Genomic DNA, 24059 nt, shown 5'->3' with positions numbered 1-24059 from the left:
TATTGCAACTTTTTTTATGGAAGGAGCCCCCAAAATTGCTTTGCCCCAGGCCCCCTGAATCCTCTGGGCAGCCCTGCCGGCCAGGGCTGGAAGGGGTGGACTCAGGTCTTCTGATCTTGTGAGAGCACTTGACCAAGAGGGTCCTGGAGATGGGAGGTGATTCTTGTGAGAGGAACAGGTGATTGGACCCAAGATGGTGGAAGAGGAGGTGGCGAAGGTGGAGGAGTACCTAATGCTTCTCTGCCAGGAATAAATAAAGCTGCAGAAGGAACTAGCTGATACAGAGAAGAGATGTACTCTTTTGGCTGCAGAATGTAACAAAAAGAATGCCAGTGACTCCTTCATCAGTTGACTTCTCACCATTGTAGTTGAACTCTATGAGCAGAAGCAATATATAGTGATCTGAAGATAAAGGTTGGGGACAAACGTATCAGTGCCCACAGTGAGACTTAGAGTCTAGGCAACCTAGTGTCATCTGAAGAGTTGGATCTGTCAGACGCTGACCCCGAGGTGACCATAGCAATGTTGTACTGGATCTACATAGATGAGCTAGAGCTGAGAGAAGATGACGTATTCTTGACAAAACTGATGAAATTAGCTAATCTGTTTCTGCTCCTTAGGGAAAGGTGTGAAAAAGGAGTCACATCAGCAGTAAACATCAGGAACTGCATTTGTTTCTATCAGATTGCAGAGGTGCTGAATACTAGCATTTTAATGAAATACCGTGCTGAAATAATTGCTAGTTACTGGGATGACTTGTGGAAAGAAGACTTCAGCTGTATGAGTGCTCAGCAGTTGTACAAAATGTTCAAATCCAAGACTGAATATCCTTTGCATAAAGCTATTAAAGTGAAGAAGAAGACACAGTTTTTCTGTATCTTCCTGAAGTAAATTCACAGCTGTCTGGGAAGCTCAATGAACTGGATCACACTGGAGACCTTCCTTTAGATCTATCCCTCTTTCTCAAAGATTGGAAAGCATTGCAACCACACTGGTCAATTACAAAACTGATGCGGATATGGTGAACAAGAAAGGTTGGAGTCTGTTACACAAAGCCATCCAAAGAGGAGATAAGTTTGCTGCCAATTTTCTCATTAAAAATAGTGCCCATGTGAATGTTGCTACACTGGGAAAACAGGAGATTGCTCTGCACCTTGTGGCATCATGCAGTTCCAAGAAGCACTTGCCATCTGTGATGTCAGAGATGACACAGATTAGAGTCCCTCTTACAGGCTGGAGCCAATCCAAACATGCAAGACTGCAAAGGAAGGACCCCATACATGCATCAACTGTTGTTAGGAATGATCCTCTATTCAGTCAGCTTCTCCAGTGCAAACAATTAGACTTAGAACTGAAGAAGGCTTGTAAGTCAGTATGTCACAATGTCTGTCCTGTCTCAGTGTAGGGACCAGAGAGATCAAATCAAAAGTGAAGAGTGACAGAAACAACGGAACAAGCAAACAATGTAAAAGAAGAGGAAGAATATGTGAAGAAAAATGCAACACAGGGGTTTTATCACAAGATAAGAGAACTAAGTGGGGCACATGATTTGAAGATGTTGGCAGTGAAAAACGGGGGCAAATAATTGAGGATGAACAACCAAAGAATAAGTGATCAAAAAACATTTTGAAGAGCTGTACAATGTGCAGAACACACTAAATAAACAGTTCTGGAAAAGCTTCCCAGTACAAATGTGGGAGAACAGATACTAGAATTCTAAGTAGTAAAGATCTCAACAGAAAGTTTTAAAAAGAAAAAGGGAAGTGACAACATAACTGCAGAGCTGCCAGAAACACACAGTAAAGGTGATCCACAAGCTATTTAACAAGATTTACAAACAAGAGCAAGTGCTGAGCGAATGGGGGAAAGCAATAATAGTACCGATCTACAAAAAAGGAGATAAGAAAAACTACAGATGAATCAGCTTATTGAGCATGCCAGAAAAAGCATTCACTAAGATGTTCCAGAGGAGAATGATGAGGTACATGGAAGTGGTGCTTGCAGAGAAACAGGCTTGAATCAGGATGAAATACAATACATCAATTATTTATGATAAGACAGATATTGGAGAAGTACATGGAACACAACTAAACCTGTTACTACTTCACAGATTTCAAACAGGCTTTTAATAGCATTTGACAGAAAAGGGTTTTGGCAAGCCTCGAGAAAGTATAGCAACCTGGAGAAATTGACCAAGCTGTTAGAAAACATCTATAGCAAGTTGATGAGGGTGGTGAGAGTACTCAAGAAGCTAAAAGAATGGTTCACAATGACCATTGAAGACAAGGATGCATGTTATTGCCAGATTTGTTCAACTTGGTATTGGAAGCCATAATGGCTGTAGCACTGATAGATGAAACAGGAAAAGTCATGTTATGTGGGCGGAGAGTGGATAAACTTAGATTCACAGATGATACTGAGCTCACAGCATTGACCAAGGAGGATTTACAGAGAATAATTGACAAAGTAGATCAGGAAAGTGGAAAATTTGGAATGAAGATCACTACAGAGAAGACAATAATTATTGCAACTGCAAGATAAGAGGAAGACGTAAAGATCCAACTTGGAGACAAAGAACTAGAACAAGTGGAAACATTTGCGTACATTGGAGGACTAGTACAGAAGAATGGGAATTGTGAAGATGACATAAAAGAACTACCGGACTTGCTGGTATTGCATTTGGAAAACTATGCAAGGTCTGGAAGGCTCAAGACATTTCAATAAAAATGAAAATCAGCATATCTGAGACAATTGTCATACTGCTGCTCAGACAGGTCAGCATGTTGGACTATGAAGAAAGCTAATGAACGAACTATATTGACTGCAAAATGAAGTGGCTGAGGGAAATACTGAGTTTCAAGAAAGCAAAACATAAAAAAGGAAATGAGAAGATAGCTGTTACAGACGATCCAAAACAGATGATTGTGATAGCTTGGATTTGTGTCAAGAATGGACCTGGAAAAGATACCATACCTGACAATACATACCAAAGTGCAAGGACCTAGAAGACAGGAAGACCAATGATGCATTGGATTGACATGGTGGAGAATGACATAGAATAAAAAGGTTTAAGGATTAACTAAGCCACAAAGCTGGTACAAGACAGAAAGAGGGGAAACACTTCATTCAGTCCCTTCTGAGCTGACGGACAGGAATCAAAGAGAAGAAGACAGAAGACCCTTTTTATACAAAGTACAGTGATATTCATATTCTAGGAGCATGTTTAAACCTACGTTAAATTGAGTGTTTTTTTTCCCCCACAAAAGAAAGATAAAATGGGAGGTCTTGTTCCAAACTAGTTTACTGGAGAGAGACGTTCATTTGTGGCTCTTATCTGGTAGAGCAGCAGTGACACTCTGGCAAATCAGAATAAATTTGAGCAGACTTCCCACTAAACTTAGGGCTCATCTGAGATCTACCTAACTATCTGACTAGGTTTATCGATTGGTTGGTTTTACCATGGCTACACAATTTGAGTCTCTCTGTGTAACCCCTCTCTACACACTTTTCCCAAACATGCAATCACACAGGTATTTGAGGATCTGAGTTGTATCGTCCACTCAGAAAAATATACAATAGCTTTGCCGGAATATATCTTTGTTCTCTCAGGGCCTAATTTTAAGTCCTTAGACATCAATAGGAGTCTTTCCACTGATCTGACCCTCAAAGATGTATTAGCATAGAATCATAGGACTGGAAGGGACCTCGAGAGGTTATCTAGTCCAGTCCCCTGCACTCATGGCAGGGCTAAGTATTATCTAGACCATTCCTGATAGGTGTTTGTCTAACCTGCTCTTAAAAATCTCCAGTGATTGAGATTCCCAACCTCCCTAGGCAATTTATTCCAGTGCTTAACCACCCTGACAGTTAGGAATGTCCAACCTAAACCACCCTTGCTGCAACTTAAGCCATTTGCTTCTTGTCCTATCCTCAGGGGTTAAGAAGAACAATTTTTCTCCCTCCTCCTTGTAACGACCTTTTATGTACTTGGAAGCATAATTATACATGACTAATTTGCTCATGGAGTTTGATCCTGTACCACTGAAGTCAATAGAAGTTTTGCCATTGGCTTCACTTGGTGTGTGATCAGGCAAGATACTCAATTACCCCAAAACAGGGGTGGTTCTCAAAACCATGAGAAGTTTTAGCCCTATGGAGCAAGTTATTTGGATACTCCCATCAAAAACAACGTGCTGCTGTGCCACATTTCCAGGCACAAGATTTTTTCCTCCAAAGTACTTGATGGAATAAACGGTGTGCAAGAGGATTGTCAATACAGAACTCTCTACTTGTCATTTTACACACTTCTCAGGTTTATCGGAGATCCAAAAAAGAAAATTAAGCATTCAGGGACATGTGTGGCTTTGTGGCACTTCTGAAAACTGTGATGCCCTAGAACAATGAATGTTCATCCATATATACAGTTTATTCACTTGTGCAAACAGATATGAGGACTTACCTCTGCGTTATATGAAGTTATTAAAGTATAATCAAGTGAAACTTGCTAATACAAGTTAGAACTGTTTTATTTAATTCATTAACAACACAAGAAAATTCAGCTGAATGAAAGCTGCTTATCAGATGAAAAAGAGGATTGCAATATTATATGATGTGTGTCACACCTCTCAGTGGAACAAAAGGCATTTGTCCACCAAGAGATGAGATAGCTGAAAAGGAAGTTTGTGAAAAGTCTTAAACCACTTTGGTGCTTCTGAGCGAACCTAGCATATAGAACAACATACACCTCCAAAACAGCCCCTTGTATCAGGTATACAGCCTTTGAAATTCTGTCATTCCATTGGCCATAGAATTTTGACCACCAGAGAAAGCATGTAGCAAAATCTAACAGTAAACTTTGGTGAGCCACATGGCACAAAATGCTGCCACTGTAACTGTGAAATGTTGTAACACGGACTGTTAGAAACAGACCATCTTCTTGAAATCTAGTCTGTTTAAAAGAAAGTGTTTAAAAGTAGTTTCACATGCCACATCTGCCCCCAAATCACTTTTCTATGTTTACTATTGTTTTCTCTCTCCTGTTGCAGTGTGGAAGACTCACACAAACAGAGGAAACAGACTGGATATACAGAAGCAAGACCAAACATTTCTACACACAGACTGCTCTCAAATGCATGAAGTAAAGAAAATGAAAAACCAAAAATAATGTATCTAATCTTTCAACTTCAATTGTTATGTGAACAATAGTAAGCGAAAATATTCAGATAGAAGTGGATTTGTTGTTCAAGTAATAAGAGCTTTCAAAACAGCCAAGATTGCATTTCATGTGTGAACACTCTTGTGAACAGTTATTTACACTGTTCTTCATGGGAAGCAAGAGCACTGTGAACAAGCCTGTAGATAAAAACTTGCTCATCTGAATATCTGTAAATTTAAAGGGATTATGAATACTAACCAAATGAATTGGTGGCATATGTTTGCAAGCAGACTCAGACTTGTTGTTGTTGTCCAATCTTAAAATTATACTGTTTGATACCAAAGAGAAGTTAAATAAAGTGGGGTCTGCACTGCTACATATTTTTGCCCCTGTTAAGATTTTCCTTTTACTGCCCCTGCTTTCAGGGTCACTTACTGGCACATAACTTCCATTATCATTTACATCACCTCTGAAATTGGCCAAATTAGTTTTCAAAGAATAAAAGATACTTCAGAAACCATGGATCCAAATCTGCCACCTTTAGTCACATTGAGCAGTACCTTGCTTTGGGCCAAGTACAAATGGCTTTAATTGGACTACTCCTGGAGCAAGGCACTACCCAACCGTGAGTAAGGATGGCAGAATTAGATCCATTCATTGAGCAATTCTAATTTATTTTTAAAAGTTTTAAGCATAATGCTAGATACTGAATGTATAAAACAAAGGGAGCTACAGTATAAAGTATTGTGTTAAAAATATTATTCTCAATTTGCAAGATGGAAACCATTGATTTTTTTTTATAAAATACAGTAATGTAATCCTGTTAAAGTCTAATAGAAAAAGAAAGTACATGGGACACTATATATAGAAAGTTAAATACAAATTAGGAGCAAATACTGGCTCAGTCAAAGCACCACCAATTTCTTTAACACTTACACAATTTAGATGAACAATATTTTCATTCATTCACACAGTTCAGTATAAATATAAAACAAGGTACCCCTTAAGCATTTTAAGTAACAAATTAAACATTTACGTTTTTTACTGTGCAGTGAGGCTTAACATTTATGCAGCTTCAAAACCAAAGCCTCAAGGGACGCCTCTCCACTGACAAATTAATACCTTAGAGAATAGAGCTGAATGGTGGCAATGAACTCATTTGTTCCCCCAATAATGAAGAATGACTCTTTCTTTACCACATCTGTGACTGTTGCTATGGTGACCCAGACTTACCTCATTGCTTCTCGAAGTGCCCCACGTTCACTAAGAGTCGTATGCTTGATGTCATCAAAATTATTTTCTAGCGTCTCACAGTTCTGCGATAAATGGAAAAATCCACATTAGATTCTTAAGCAGCATTCTAGCATCATAAATTATATTCACTGTAGAGCAAACATAACTGATTTATATTGTTTATATATTCAAGCAAATTATGCATTCTGTTTTAATTACATAGAAGTCATTAAAAGCGACACTGTGAATTCAGTAACAAAGTAAGAACAAAAGCTTATGATATGGTTGTCATGGAAATGCTTTTATCAGTGTTCTATAGTGTGGTATATAGAATTTTCTTCTATATCAATTTTTTTGAAGGAATAACAGATGTGTTCTTTTGCAGTAATAAATGCTACAAAACTACTGTTATATCTAACAGGCAAACTTACAAATGTGGCAAAGTAGAAATACAATATGCTGAATTTAGACATCATAATCTATACATTAAATTATGTACAAATGAAACATTCCATATTACATGAAAAGACTAATCAACCTAAATACTATGAGTTTCAAAATGTTGTAGCAAACTTTAAGAGAATCTGTTTATAAAGATATCACAACAGCTGATTAAGTTTTTTTTTCCAAACTGAAGAAGCGAAGGCTCTAGTATTTCCAAATGAAAAGACTGTAGTATTTCCATTTCATTAAAATGAAATTAGCAATTTTGCGAGAATAATTTTTTTTTTTAATTATACCAAAATAGGCTTCTCCTTATGTAATCTGTTAATTCTTAGCAAACATATAGCAAGCTCCACTATTCAGAGTGCTGCCCCTTTTTTCCTCTACAAATTCCTATTGAAACAACAGGCCTGATTCTCTATTGCTATGTACCTTCTGAAGTCATTTTTAACTTTGCAAAGTGAGTACCTTTTGGGAGGCATAATATTGAGTTTTAGAGAAATACAACACAAATATTATTACTATTATTCAATTACTATTTTCATTCCACACTTATAATTGCTAAAGTAACAATGTTTATCAGAATCAAAATTCAGCTTACACAAAACAATTCACATTTTGAATTTAATTATTTACATTTTATTCTTATTTTACATGTAGTTTATCATTATTTATAATATATAGATGAATTTTACAGTGCACATCTTAAAAGATAAAAAAGGACAAATGGAACACATGAACGTAATATACCCTTCTCTTCTGTCAACACATTTTACATTTTCATAATTATATCCAATCTATGGCTATCACAATTATTATATATATCTTGCATGAAAGAAAAAATACTATTCAGACTTCTGTATGTAACTTTATTAAAAGGTCTTATCAGCTTGTCCAGCTAATATCAAAATTAGTCTTTTACTTTGAACTAATGCTACAGAAATTAATACATACTATTAAACAGCTTACTGTACATGCAATAAAAAAATTCAAATCAGTAAAAATAATTCGAAATAAACTTACATGAGTAAGGAACTTTCTCTATGTCATCTCTTTTTTTAAATGCCATTTAAAAACCACTGCATGCTACCATACTACCAAGATGGTCATTGGATTAAGTTTTTTCCTCACATGCAGTACAATCAGTACTCCTTTGTATGGTAAAATCCTTCTCACCACACTCACTTGGTCAACGAGAGTACTCAAGTCAGTACTCTCAGTTTAAGTCAGTAAGGCAAGCAGAATTTAGCCTTACAAGAAAATATTTCTTTATTTAGATTTGTGTGCATTGTTCTTTGGGCTGTAAACTCATATACGGACAGGTCAATTCTATAAAATACATCTGAGAAATTCAATTTGGCAATGCCAGTATTTCATAGAAATGTAAGGCTGAAGGAACCTCAAGAGGTCTTCTAGTCTATCCCCCAGGGCTGTGGCAAGATTAAGAATCCCAGACTATCCCTGTCAGATGTTCGTGCAACCTGTACTTAAAAACCTCCAATGATGGTGATTCCATATAAGCGCTCCTGATCCACCATAACCCCGAAACAAAGCTGTGTGAATAACTGATTTTTTTTTTTTTTTTTTGGTTTGCTGGCAATTCTGAAACACACACACACACACACACACACACAAATACACTTGTCAGAAAACCAAGTAGTAAAAGCAATTTATTTTGGGTCAAATAAAACATTTATTTTGACCTGAACCAAAATTTTTTGTTCTGATTTTGACATTTATATTTCTTTTTAAAAAAACTAAAGAAAATTTCAACACAAAAAGCTATTTCAAATCAAAGAATCTAAATGCTATTTCAAAAATGACAAAACACAATCTTTTCATTTTTTAATTTTTTTTTTTAACTTTTGTTTGTTTGTTTTCAATTAAACATTTTTGCTATATGTACACAAATTCATGACATTTTTCATGTGACCCAAATCAGCATTATTTGCCAACCAAAGTTTTGGGCAACACATTTTCTCCAGGTCTACTCAACACTAAATGCTTCTTCACAACCAAATCAAATCAGACCTTCTACTCCTCCAAAAAAACTGGGGTAAGAGACAGGATTTGGGGCATGCCAAACTCAACAGCCAAAGCTCTGTTGCTCAAAAGTGAAGGAGGAAGATAAGTTCAAGAGCATAGGGCCCTTCATTGAGAACACCTTACTTCCAGCCATAGTTGGACACCATCTAGGAACCATGAGCTGGAATGTCCCAGCTGTCCCCTACTGTGGGTATAAAATATGAGGAGAGACACATAGGAAAATCATACAGGATTTTACAGAGCAAAATCAGCCCCCTTTCAATTGCACCTGTAAACAAACTGGAATACATTACCAGCAGTGCTCCAGAGATTCCAGGTGGAAAGCACTGCTAAGTACCACCAGAGTCTGCTCTAGCCAACTTTTCCTCATGGTCTATGTAGAGCACATTACGTTTATTTAGTTGGAGAGTAACAAAGGTGGTAAATCCACATTCAAAGAAAAGTCTGCAATCTTCTAGCCTAGCAACGGGCTAACGAATAATCCCCCTTGACTACAAATATCTGTACATCCAAGAGTAGCCAAGGAATCAACAAGGCACCCAATTTACAAACCTAGACCAATAAATGCAATCTCCTTTTTTTGAGACAGAAGATCTTACTCCTGTCATTTCCATCAATTGCTTTCAACCAACATTACCTTTGTCTTTCCCAGTCTAAACTGCAGCCAACTAGCTCTCATCCAAGGCCCAATCTTGGCTAGGCACTGGAAGAGCCATCAACTTCACCATGCAGAGCAGATGAACTAGAGACACGTATGTGAACTAGGACAAGCATCCCATACCACTTAATTATCCTCCCCCCTGTGGTTTTTCATACATGTGAGTGGACACAGCAGTACACCTCAGGAGTGAGCCCTAGGGTCAGCAGAGCAATCATCCAATCCTCTGAGAGAAAACAGAATGGAGCCACTCCATCCACACCTATCAAGGTATTCAGGTGCACCTTTATGGTGTATACAAGAATCAGCATGGACACTTGATTTCTTTAACCATTTCTGAAAGGATATCACTGTCCCACAAGACAAGTACAGTCTTTTATTGTGATCATACATAAAGCCTTTCAGCACCCCTTGCAAACACATAAAAGCATAAGACCTTGTTGATCAGTCAAGCTCAGATATGACTTTCACCCCCAGCTCTCACAGCTATTTAAAAATACCTTTTCAGGGGAAAATGGCAATTGTGTATGGTTTGCAACTATCATTCCTAATTAGTGGGATTCAATAATCAAAGTAACTTTGTTCAAGGTCTTGAATTTTCTGGATATCCGTGAAGTACTCGGAAAAGGACACTCAACCCAAGGAATCTTATCCACTTGTACGTGGGGATCAGAAACGGAATCCTCGGTCTGCAATAGCTGGGGTGAAACTGCTGCAAGGCCACTACTGCAATATATGGGCAGAAGTAGCAGCAGCAGGTTGTTGCTCCCCCACAAAAATGGAAAACGAACACCTGCCCACTGGTCACTCGTTACCAATGATTCCAAAGATATAAGTAAATAAAAATTAAAGTCAGCTTTTGGCTGAGACCAAGTGTAAAAAATTTCAGCCAACAAAAAAGGGTTTTTCAAAAAGTTATGAACATATGAAAACAGGAAGTTCTAACACAAGTCTAATCATGCTCTTAACTACAGCACTGGCAAATGCCACAACTTTGACAAACCATGATCAGGATGAATTGTACATTCAGAAGTCTAAAAGGGAAAAAAAGGATAAAACTCACTGTACTCTATATATCAATAAAGGCTAGATTAATATCATAAATATATTGCATAGGACCGTTGTATTTTTTTGGTCAACGACACTGCAAAGACTTAACTATAATGAGCAATTAAACTCCCAGGTGTTCAGGTTTCAGCAGCAATTATAGTAGAAAATGTAACCACAAGCAATGAAAAAAATTGTCTTTGGTGGCTTTCTGCCAAGTTTTTCCCCATGGGTCTAGATAAGGTCTAAAAGTTTCACGTGCGATGGAATAATTATATAGTATTTTATATCTTCGTTCTGTTAACATTCATATAGTGCTATATGATACCAAATCAAACAACACCCCAAAGAGGTTTATGATAGCAAAGCAAATACAAGGAGAAATGATTAAAGTCAAAACTAAATGAAACAAGGTCATTAAACGTTGTGCTATTGTTCATAAAACCAAAAGGAAATGAAAGCCTAAAGTCTATTTAAAAAAAATTCTAACATAAATCACTTCAAATAAAAGGTCAGGTTTCAGGTTCTGAAATGAACTGGAAGCGAGAGGGATTGGAAAGAAGTTCAAATACATAAATAAGTGGTTTGTTTAATAGATATTAGACCTGAACTAAAGCGTACTACTGTATCAAAATGGAAAAAAATTCCCCGGAGACTCAAGGCTCCATTTCCACAGGGAATAAATTGAACCTATTAAATTTCATCCTGTCTCTCTACAAAATAATAATAATTACCACATTTAAATAAACCCATTATCACATATGAAAAAATACAAACGTTCACCATTTTATACTAGTTCTTTATGACTATACAGGTTACTACAGAAAGACTAAATATAAGAACATTGAATACAAAGAGAATATTACAATAATACCACTGAAAAAAATGTAACAGTCCTTCTCACCCTCCCCGAGTCCCCACCCAAGAGCTGCCAGTGACTGCAGGAAGTGGGTAATTGTCCTGGTCTCAACCCAGAAAATCCCCATCCTTCAGATTCACTGAACATTGGCATCATCTGATGGCTTCCCTAGCCCACTAATAGAGCTTGAATCTCTGCCACAGGGAACACAGGAAGGAAGGCACGTTATGGGAGCAAAGCAGAGAAAATTGATGGGGCACCTGTACAGTGAGGGATGAAGCAGAAGGATGGATCTGGGGAAAGAAGGGAGATGAATTAAAAAACCCAAACATGACCTGCACCTAACATAACCAGGAACATTTTGCTATCATTTGTCTATTGCAATTTGTCTGCCTTATCTATACAGATTGTAAGATCTTTTGGGCAGTGACTGTGTCTCCCTGAACTATGTTTGCACCACACCTAGCACATTTTTAACTAATAAATAACAATAGCAACTTGAGATCTGGACACAAACTTCACAATGTGGGACTCTGCCTCTAACAGGCTGAGCAAGGCCAAGGACTCCAAAACACTTTCAAACATGGAGGAAATTCAGAATTTCCCAAATCAGGCCCTTGACTGTTAATAAGGGTTGAACTAATGAGAAGGCTTACACCAGGTGTAAGAATTACCTGTGTGTTAGGGTTGTGAGAGAAGTGAAGTCTTACTTTCAAAAACATCCTTCTAACCCTTCAACAGCCTCATGCTTTTGTAAAGTGGTCTGTACTTCCTGGCTGTGCCCTGCCTTTTCTTCGGTTACTGTTACAAAAGTGATTCTTTATTCAAGCTCCTAGCTCAAAGCCAGATCCTGAAGTACCTTCTGGCTCTGAAACTCACAGAGTATCTAAAACACACTTGTGCTGCCTAGTGTCATCACACAGAGTCTCCCTAAGTCACAGCAGGCACTGTTACTACACTACATCATGGAGGGCTTAGGAGTCTGAGTTTTGACAAGATCATTATCCCATAACCCAAGCTAAACCATCCTGTGAGCTACTACTGATCAAGGAACTGATCCCACTCCCACTGAAATCAATTGCAAATCTCTCATTGACTCAGATGAGGGCAGGATCATGCTCTAAGCCATTTTCTGGTAGTTTAACTGTATCTTGAAATACTTTACATAAGAATTTCAAAGATATCAGTATTACAGATAAGGTCTTACACACATTTCTAGGTAGTTGGGGGAAAAAATCTTTTGATCTGACAATAGCTGTAAGACCTATTCTAAAGCTGCCTGTATCACTGAAGTTGAGTAGATATCTTATCCTACTTGACATGCTGCAAATCAAAAGGTTTTTTTTTTTAAAATACCCTCTACCTTTTTGTGGAGAGTGTCTTTAGGTGGAAATACTGTTGTCCAGTGGGACTACTGAATTCTTGAAGTTAAGAGGTACAACATTATTTTAAGAAATATTAATCACTTTGCTTAGGAAGATCAAGCTTCCTCCAAATATTTATGGAGATAAATTCTACAATATTTACTGAGGAAAACCTCCCATAATATCAATATGAATGTTGCTTTAGTAAAGACTGCAAGAAATGTACAATGATTCCTGTCTCTAAAAAATTAGCAGCTCTAACCTCTGGGGCTTGAATTTTCTGTTGCTGCTGATGCTAGAGCATGATGCTTTAAAGGGTGAACTTTCATGCCCCAACTCCTACCTTAAAAAAAGAAGTACATAAACATGGTTTCAGTTACAAATATAATATTCTTCAGATATTTGACATATGAGGATATCTAATTTTTTTCATTAATGGCCAGATCTCAAGACCACTGAAGTGAATGGGAATCTTTCCATTCACTTCGACTGGCATTACATCTGACAAATGACATCGGTGTAAAGCCTCAAACAAGACCTATACATAAACTATTGCTTATTTTAAAATCCAAAAGCCTGCTTCAGTAGCAAATGGTGAATAATTTTCAATATTCTGAGTTTAGAAGTACTGAGTATATGGGGTCATTTGTTTTCAAAAGTTGCCTTGCTTCCTAGGGAAGCGATATGAGATTTGTTCCAAGTGTAGGTATTGCTTTAGCAGTGAAATCCTCATTGCATAAGTGGGGTTAATTGCTGTGCTCTGGAGGTTTATTTCTTTGCAATGATAATAAAAATGTTCCAAGTGTTCGTGCTGTTTTATTAATTTTTTTCTTTGCCCACTTTACTCCAACAGGCACATCTCAAAGAACATTTCTGTGGGGAAAAAAATCTATCATTAAACAACAAGTTTGGATCCAATAGTGACTGTTTTCATTTTTGCCTTTTTTATCTTCCACCAATTCACAGGATGATAATCAAACATTTCCTTTTCTTAAATCAGAAGAAACCTCAGCAGCAAAGTCTAACTGTGCCTGTCTGTTCCACAACAGAGGAAGAGCATAAACAATTTTGCCACTTGAGAACCCCCTTTAAAGCAAAGAACTCTGGATGCTAAGTTACAAATCAGCACTTGCATCTCTCTTCTGCTCTGTTTGTTATCATAGGGAACACAGAGTTTTCTATTCCTGTGTCATATCAGACAGAACCAATAACAGAAAAGGGACCAAGAGACTGAACTGCAATTTAGATTTCAACCACTGGATCTCAACATCCTACCCTTACTTTCAAAGATTAGGAGCCTTAGTTTGAGGTTCACCTACTTATGTCAGTTTTGAATAGGACACGGTTTCAGGATCCCAGAAACACTGATTTAGACTTCTACATAAAAACTATTAAGCACTTTCAGAAACTTTCTGGCCAAAATTTTTAGAAGGAAATCACTCAAGGCCAGATTTTCAAAATGACTCAGATCCCATGTAGGCAACAAAATAAGTGACCAGATTTTCAGACAAACTGAGTAGGTTAGGCACTGAGTAGGTTCGGTACCCATTGATGTTCCAATGACAGCCGGTGGGTGCTGATCACTTTTAAAAACCTGGCCCTTATTTAAGTGGCTAAATGGAACCTGAGCTCTTTGGGAAATCAGCCCCACTTGTGGGTGTTGAGCACTTGGAAATTTGGCCTTGAACTTGTTTCAAAATCTGTCTTTACATTGCCAAACCCCTTGTTTCAAGAAGTTACTGACTGAGTCACCTAATTACTATTAGTATAATACCCACACTTGATAGGCTTAGCAAGGCACTCTGAATTTTAGTCACTTTAGAAGTGTTTTCATTTTTTGCCTTGTATTATTTGGCTCTCAAACCTCAAAATCGCAGTACAAACATTAACTAATTAATCCTCACATCACCCTTGAAGTAGATAAGTATCATCCCAATTATATAGTGAGGGAAACTAAAGCAGAAAGAGAGACTACATGACTTGCCCAAGGCTACCCAGCATGACAGTGGAAGAGCCAAGGTTAGAACTCGGGAGGAGTTTTCCAATTCCCAGTCCTATGCTTATCTCAGAATGATCACTGCCACAAGAAACTGACAGCTGAAATTGCACACCGTTAAAGCAGAATAGATATGATTACAATTCCACTGAGGAAACTGGTGCCAAAATTCCTCTCTCCTGGAGGGCCGATCTGCCCAGAGATGCCAGAGAATACTCAGTATTTAGGATTACTACTTCTAAAATGTTAGTGTTGGTAGAAAGCAACAGAGAGTCCTGTGGCACCTTTAAGACTAACAGATGTATTGGAGCATAAGCTTTCGTGGGTGAATGCCCACTTCGTCGGATGCATGTCCGATGAAGTGCGCATTCACCCACGAAAGCTTATGCTCCAATACATCTGTTAGTCTTAAAGGTGCCACAGGACTCTCTGTTGCTTTTTACAGATCCAGACTAACACGGCTACCCCTCTGATACTTGACAGTATTGGTAGAGCAACTTTACATTTTCTGAGCCACATGCCTACTTCTGTAGCAATGTGTGTGGAAAGACAGGAGTGGCATGAAAAGATCTGCTGCACAAAATGAGAGAACCTTGCTCAACAACATGGTTCTGAGTCTGCATGCCAGGCCTGACATTACAAAGTGAATCAGGCGTGTCAATAAAGTGATAAACAGCATTGGAAAACCAACATGCGTCCCCTCCACCCCCATCACACCCTTGGTGCTATTCTGCAGTTTCCTCCAGAACTTTCACAATCTTGAGTCTGTTACCCATGCTGTCAATGGTTGTATAATGGCATGCTGAGCTCCATCCATATTGGTATTTAGGCCACCCATCATAAGTAACTTGCTAACATTGTTTTCTGCATAAGTTACTGAAGTTTACTGGTTGGGGGGGGAGCCCATTTGACCTCTCCCACTTGATCACAGGCCACATCCCCTTTTCCTCTATGCAAGGAAACATCACAGATAATATGGCACATGGGGCACCTTCTTGTAATTCAATGTGGTGTCTCACCATACTTCTTAGCTACCTTTATCCAGGGCAGTGATTTTTTAGAGCTCTTTCCAACAAAAGCTGCTATTTTCATTTCCCCTCTACCACTTGCAGATCATAGGAATATATGGATTTCTGTGTTTAGGTTCTAGTCTTGTCTAAATGCAAATTATTGATATTAGTCAGAGAATGGTGTTTCTCATTATACAAAATAGACATGATCCAAAGCCCACGGAAGTCAAGGGGACTTTTTCTATTAACTTCAATGGAATTTGGATCAGGCCCTATTAGAGTTTCTTTTCAGACACACTCTAGTATAACAAGCAAGAACATAAAGACATGTGGTATGTTTGCTCTTAATTTTCTAAAGTGACACACAGCTGAGTATTCAGTAGTGCACACTGAATGCATATGCACCTAGATTTTTGGATGCTGAATTTGAGACAGCGTATGCCTGATTTTCAAGACCTGCAGCTTCCACTGTAGATTTATTAACATCTTTGCAAATCAGGCAAAAGATGTCTCAACTTGGGCTCCAAAAAAAACCAACAAAAAAGGGCGAAAAAACCCAACCCATGTGGACATGAAAATTTGGGACATACTGTATTATCAGCCGCCTTAAAAACATTTATTACACTCAGACAGTGGGCTTCTAAGGATGATTTTATAATGAATATGGAGTGTATATTTCCCTATTGATCTGCTTACTGATATATAAAATGTTAGCACTGATAATCACTTGTTATTCTGGAAAATCTCTGAATTATTTAATCAGTAGAAAACTTTAGAAATAACTGCCTTGTGTTTTATAAACCCGAAGCAAATTTATAAAAGGAATTTAAACTGTAATATATTGCTGCAAGGATAATTATTAAGGGAAAACACAGCTGACATTTTCTGATTTATGCACACAATCAGAGATGGAGTCCAAGGACTGTGACATAATTATCTTCATGCTAACAATTTTTGTAAATCTCTTGACAGAATTTTAGCTAATTTTAAAATGCCTTCTGAAGATTAGCACTTAAAATTGTTGGGGAAAATAGCACAATTTATTAGCAAGGGTATAATTGTAAACCTTCCAAATACTCATTGTGAATATCATTTAGACAGTAACTCCTGCTTTAGCAGCTGGTATATAAGACTCCAGTTTATGGAATCTTGAAACAACAGAGAGTGGAATCTAATTAAACAGGATTACATGCCAAACAAAAATTATTAAAAACAGACTAATAGACAATTGTTATGAATTTAGACATCTATGCCAACTTCTTTCAATATGAACTTATGTAACTGTTAAAGCAAAAGCTTTGTTCCTATAAAACCTAGACACTCTTAGCTTACTTTTTCTTTTTTTTTCTTTTTTTTTTTTCTTTTTTTTGACTTGGAACAGATTGCCTTTCTACACTGAAACACCACAAAAAGCTAAATGGTGCCATTGATCTCCTTTCACAGATTAAGCACCCATCTGCTATTGGATAAAATGATTAAAACATACATTTTTCATTTATTGTAGTGTTGCTGCTATGATTCATTACAATTATACAGTTGTTATATTCCTATATAGGAAAACCCCTAGAAACTTTGCTATAGTAACATAAATTAGATCACATAGATGCCATTTGCTAAAGGGTAACCTAGCATCCATTTGATTCATCCATGGAATATGCTCTTTTTTTTAAAAACGTGTTTGATACATATTGTAAAACTGTACGTTCTGCATAATAAAGACCTATTAAATTCCTCCCTATTTGCTATGACTCCTTCTGGTATGTTCTCAAGGGGTTCTTATTCCAAAGCAGGGAGTAGAGGCAGCTTAAAACGATACATGACCAGCTGTTCACTAAGAAAAGAAATCTAATTTTTATTTTTTTAAATGTACATATTCCTATTATCTTGAGAAAGACTATCTTGAACCCTAGGGTGTTTACATAACATTTGACACTACATCATTCATAATTTATGAACATTTGTTATAAAGCAATCTTTACATTACTTTATACATTCACTCTGGCCAATAGGGTTCTTTAAATGATTTTGAACATTCTACAAGAGCCATCTATATAAAACTATGTTTATCAATACCTCAACAATAGCAGATACTCTTCCAATAGTAAAGGGGCCTTAAGTTTTGTAATCAATAAAAGCAATACAAGAAAATGTGTTAACTAGGATCCTGGGTGGTAATCAATGCCTCATTAGCCTAACAGCATTAGTTTGTTCACTCAGTATTCCAGAAAAATATTCTCTTTGATGTACTGTGGCATTGTACATATATGAAAATGCACCATATAACTCACCCTTAATGTCTTCCACATAAATATGTGGTCCCCGAAAGCGAGAGTATTTGTGTAAGAGTGGTATTGATATGAGAATGCTTTACTGAGAAAGCTGTTTTGGAACTCTACAGAAATTTTAGAAATGTTTTTAATAATATGCTAACTGTCATCAGTGCTACCAATGTAACTGGAAATTTCTAACTGGTGGAAAAGCACTTCAGATTTTACTTTCTCAATTAAAAAAAAAAAAGAATTCCTTAAACCTAAAAGGCAAGTAATTAAATCACAAGGTAAATCAATTACAAAATTTAAAAAAATAAAGCACCACACTATAATTTACAGTGTAACTAAAGCTGCGAAAACCCTTCCAATTTCAGTTGAGACAGCATTCTGCCAACTTTTCTGTGAGTATAGTCCATGTGCAAATTTCAAATGGTAAATTCATAAAACTGTTCACATTCACACAAATGCAGAGTATTGTGCTTCCATTCAAACTGTTGCCAGGGCAAATGCAGACACCATGTGCTTCAGCTGGGGAACAACATATCTGATAATATTGATACAGTGAAGAGGAGAAAGACATGTCTGAAAGAAGCATTGGAACAAAGCACGCAGCATAACAAACACAGAGTAGTAAACCAAAGAACCCAAGAGGGAAGAACAAAAACCTGTAGAAAATGTGGCAAGACAGCAAAGCCATTGCTGAAAACAATATCCAGCAAAAGAAGCAGAGAAGACAAGAGATGCCACTAAATAGAATGCCTACTGGCCTGCAGCCTCTGAGGTGAAGAAGCTTTGTCTGAGCCAACAGGGGAAAGAAAACCTGTTAGCCCCCCTCAAGGATTGAATCCCCCTGATTTTCCTCCTTTCCTCGTGGCATTCAACTTCTTTCTGGGCTTGGGGAGGGGAATCCTTGGACAGTTCACCAGATAGAAGGATGCAGCATTAGTACAATATCTCCTGTGCTAGTGAAGGGAAGTTTTAATCCCTTTCCCCTGTCCAAGGTGCCAATTTACAACTGGGAACAAAAGCTCAACCCTCCTTCTTTGGGGATTAAAATACAACCAGATTTTTAGGCCTTGCTGTGGGCATTTTACGAGTCATTGACTTTTGCTAATCAATGCTTTTATTCTAGAATTTTATCCTCACTGTAAGATTGGCCTGGGCATGGAGAGGGTTTTCACCTCCTTCTCAGCAGCCAGAGACCCAGTGGGTAGATTAGGTTGTAAAATGCATAATGTTGCAATTTGGCAGGTGCCCAGTTGAATTAATTATTCAGCAACGGTCCAGTTCTCAGATGAACCAGAATCGGAAGTGAATTAGGAGGCGGCTTCTCCTAAACAAGGTAGTGAATGAGGTTGGGGCACCCAAATGTCTGCTGCAGCAGGGTGGCCAAACCCTTTTCCCCATACTCATCCAACTCTCAAATGAGGGGAGGACAGTGGGTCCCAGCAACAGTGCTAGAACCAGTTTAAAGGTTTATAAGGGGTAGGCCTGAGAACAGCCCTCTCCCAGATGGTACAAATTACTGGTGGAAGATTTACCCCTACCAGATGAGTTTTTGCCAGATAGTTTACCAGATCTATTAAGTTAATGTTGTTGCCTAGTTAAACCATTTTCCTGGTGTCTTGTCTTTCTTCCTGTGGTATCTGGGACAGTAACATGCAGGTCACCAAGCACAGTGGAAGCAATGCAGCTGGGGAGCACTTCTGATGATGCCATACCCTTAGGGGATATTATCCTCAACAGAACGGACAGTTACAAGCTTCAACCGAGAGCAAGAGCAAGATCTCCCTCCAAGAAGTCCCTTGATTTATTAAATCCTCCATACAAAACATCCAAGCACCTATTAGGTACTGAAAGACTCAGAACTCTAGGAGTTTAACTCCACTCATTTGAGTGCAAACTCCTAACCACTGCATGTGAATGAAGGATCCCACCGTTGTTGATGTGCAGCCAAAGCCCCTTTACCCCAATGGAACAATTAAGGGAGGACTCTGCAACAACCGCTCCCCTCCCTGGAATATATGATGCAGTAACTGGTAAAGAAGGCAGGGTGCCCCTCCTGTGGGAACAGGGCACTACACACTTCAGTCCAATACTCAAAGAAAATTCAGATATCTGGAAAATTCTGCTTGTACAAATGAAAACAATCAATCATGTGAGGCAACATATGACATTAAAATACTAAGGCACTTCCCACTAAATGGGTGAAGGGCAGAGAAAGCAGACTGTGGATTGACTTCTATCCTGGAATACTACACAAGCTGAGTGCAGTCTTGTGGCACAACAGAAGACTTAGAGAGCAATGAAACAAATTTCCCCCTGTGATATTTGAGGATCCTTACTGTAGTAGAAAGAGAGAGCCTGAGGGTACGTCTACAGTACGAAATTAATTCGAACTTATTCTATTCGAAATTTCGGAAGCAATTTTATACATTCGGTGTTGTGTGTCCCCACTAAAGCGCGCGAATTCGATGGAGGGCGACCACAGTACCAAGGCTAGCATCGAATGTTGGAGCGGTGCATTGTGGGAAGCTATCCCACAGTTCCCGCAGTCCCCGCCGCCCATTGGAATTGTGGGTTAAGCTCCCAGTGCATGATGAGGCAAAAACATTCTCGTGGGTGTTTCTGGGTGTGTGCTGTCACTCGCGCCTCCCTCCGTGAAAGCTACGGTAGACACCATACTGCCAGCAGACGGTGCAGTACGGTGCTCCGCCTGTCTCCTGGTACTATGAATCCACCTCGCATGTCCTCTCGTCTTTCTATCTACTCTTTTATCTAACCATTTCCCGCCTTTTTTCGGCTACCGTGAACCGAGCAGCACAGCTTCCGCCATAAACTCTGCTCTCCCGCTCTTGCATTGCTAGCTAATTTTCCATGTTGTCTGTCCTGGGCTCATGTGCAAGCTACAGAAGGCAACAATTCCCCGCTGTTTTTCGGCCATCTTGAACTGAGCCGCACAGCTTCTGCCACAAACTCTGCTCACGCTTTCTCCGCAAACTTTGCTCTCCCGCTCTTGCAGCTCTAGCAAGCTTCCCGACCCCGTGAAAGCTACAGAAGACAACCATTTACCGCCTTTTATCGGCCATCTTGACCCGAACAGCTCTCGTACGTTTCGAGCCCTTTTTCCAGGATTACCTGTGCAGGCGCCATAGTGCGGCAATCATGGAGCCCGCTCAGATCTCCGCTGCAGTTTTGACCACTGTAAATATCTCGCGCATTATCCAGCAGTATGTGCAGTACCTGCAAAACCGGGCGAGGAAGTGATGACAGTGCGATTACTATACTGATGAGGACATGGACACAGATGTTCCTAGAAGCACGGCATGTGGCGATTGGGAGATCATGGTGGCATTGGGCCAGGTTCATGCCATGGAACGCCGATTCTGGGCCCGGGAAACAAGCACAGATTGGTAGGACCGCATAGTATTGCAGGTCTGGGATGATTCCCAGTGGCTGCAAAACTTTCATATGCATAGGGCCACTTTCATGGAACTTTGTGACTTGCTGTCCCCTGCCCTGAAGCGCAAAGACACCAAAATGAGAGCAGCCCTCACAGTTGAGAAGCGAGTGGCCATAGCACTGTGGAAGCTTGCAACATCAGTCGGGAATCAGCTTGGAGTGGGCAAATCTACTGTAGAGGCTGCTGTGCTGCAAGTAGCCAATGCAATCATTGACCAGCTGCTATCAAGGGTAGTGACTTTGGGAAATGTGCAGACCATTGTGGATGGCTTTAATGCGCTGGGGTTCCCTAACTGCGGCGGGGCGATAGACGGCACGCATATCCCTCTCTTGGCCCTGGCACACCGGGGTGGCCAGTACATAAACCGCAAGGGGTACTTTTCCATGGTGCTGCAAGCACTGGTGGATCACAAGGGACGTTTCACCGACATCAACGTGGGATGGCCGGGAAAGGTGCATGACGTTCGCCTCTTTAGGAACTCTGGTCTGTTTGAACAGCTGCAGGAAGGGACTTACTTCCCAGACCAGAAAATTATTGTTGGGGATGTTGAAATATCTATAGTTATCCTCGGGGACCCAGCCTACCCCTTAATGCCATGGCTCATGAAGCCGTACACAGGCACCCTGGACAGTAGTAAGGAGCAGTTCAACTATAGGCTGAGCAAGTGCAGAATGGTGGTAGAATGTGCTTTTGGACGTTTGAAAGCGCACTGGTGCAGTTTACTGACTCAGTTAGATCTCAGCACAACCAATATTCCAATTGTAATTGCTGCTTATTGTGTGCTCCACAATATCTGTGAGAGTAAAGGGGAGATGTTTATGGCGGGGTGGGAGGTGAGGCAACTCGCCTGGCGGCCAATTTCACACAGCCAGACAACAGGGCAATTAGAAGAGCGCAGCAGGGCGCGCTGTGCATCAGAGAAGCTTTGAAAGCCAGTTTCATGACTGGCCAGGGTACAGTGTGACAATTGTGTTTGTTTCTCTTGAAGTTATCTGCCCCCTATATATATATGAAAGGAAATAAAGTCAAAATTGTTTGAAAACTGTTCTTTATTATTTGTTGCACAACACATTGAGAGAAATCAGAAGGTAGACCGGGGGAGGAGGGGTATTAGGTTAGGGAAGGAGGAGGGAAGGACAAATCCAGAAACCAAATCAAAAGTTCGCATATGCCAGCTTTCTGCTGCTTGGGCGATCCTCTGGGGTTGAGTGTGTGGGTCCCCATAGCCTCCCCCCTCGTGTTCTTGGGCGTCTGGGTGAGGAGGCTACGGAACTTGGGGAGGAGGGAGGGCAGTTATACAGGGGCTGCAGCGGCAGTCTGTGGTCTTGCTGCCTTTCCCTCATTAGATCCACCATACAGTGGAGCATGTCAGTTTGCTTCCCCATGAGCTTGACCATAGTGTCCTGCCTGCTCTCATCGCGCGTCCCTCCTCTCTTCCTGTAATGCTTTACTGGACTCTGCAATTGTTTTCCTCCACGCATTCAGCTGGGCCCTATCAGTGCGGGAGGACTGCATGAGCTCGGCGAACATGTCGACCTGAGTTCGTTTTTTACACCTTCTAATCTGGACCAGTCTCTGGGATGGAGTAGATAGGGGCCGCATTGAAACATTTGCACCTGCAGGAGGAGAAAAAGGGAGGGTAGTATTTTAAAAGATACATTTCAGAGAACAAAGGGGACATTTTGGTGTGAGTAAGCCATCACACACGGCCGGGCAATAGAATTCAGCTTGCAGGCAGCCTAGGGGCACGCGGGGTTCTGCTTCTTCTACATTCATTTCAACACACACACACCCCGCATCCATCACGTGGCTCCGATGAGGCTCTGAGCAGGGATGAGCCCTTTAAACTAAATGTGAACAGCCCAGCTCTCACTCACCAGAAGTACCTTCTCCAGGGTCATGGTCCGGGAGCCCGCCTTGGGAGTGGGGGGAGGCTACTGGCTCCAGCGTTAAGAATAGTTCCTGGCTAGGGTGGGAAATAGATTCCCCACTTGCCACCTGTGCACTGTCCTCCTCCTCCTCCTCCTCTTCGTCCTCCAATGACTCTTCCTCCTCGCTCCGTGCAACTTCCCCCCTTGCAGGTGTCCACGGACAGTGGTGGGGTAGTGGTGGCATCACCCCCCATAATTGCATGCAGCTCACGGTAGAAGCGGAATGTATGGGGCTGTGACCCAGAGCGCCCGTTCGCCTCCCTGGCTTTTTGGTACGCTTGCCTGAGCTCCTTGATTTTTGTACGACACTGCTCTGTGTCCCTGGAGTAGCCTCTTTCCATCATGGCCCTGAAGACTTTAGCATACGTATTTGCGTTCCTTTTTTTGGAACGTAGTTCTACCATAACAGACTCGTCTCCCCAACATGCGATGAGATACAGTACCTCCCGTTCGGACCATGCTGGAGCTTGTCTGCGAATCCAGGACTGTGTGATCTCTTTTGATGGTGGACTCTGCATGGTCACCTGTGATGGTGGACTGTGGTGATGGTCACCTGTGCTGATGGTGACCAAACGGGAAATGA

The 24059-nt window shown here is 40.0% G+C and overlaps 1 protein-coding gene across 1 annotated transcript in view; it reads right to left on the bottom strand.

Annotated features, from left to right (window-relative positions):
* The window catches only part of LOC112119086 (dihydropyrimidine dehydrogenase [NADP(+)]), a 601635-nt gene that overhangs the window by 509404 nt on the left and 68172 nt on the right, over positions 1 to 24059 (bottom strand). Inside the window, exon 3 of the mRNA XM_024217640.3 lies at positions 6389 to 6471. Coding sequence (XP_024073408.2) covers positions 6389 to 6471 — 83 coding nt within the window. The remainder of the gene's footprint in view (positions 1 to 6388; positions 6472 to 24059) is intronic.

This window comes from Terrapene carolina, unplaced genomic scaffold (genome assembly GCF_002925995.2).
Source record: "Terrapene carolina triunguis isolate 2854851 unplaced genomic scaffold, T_m_triunguis-2.0 Scaffold211, whole genome shotgun sequence".
In the NCBI taxonomy this organism is placed as follows: Eukaryota; Metazoa; Chordata; order Testudines; family Emydidae; genus Terrapene; species Terrapene triunguis.
This window is presented reverse-complemented; position numbering and strand designations above follow the sequence as displayed.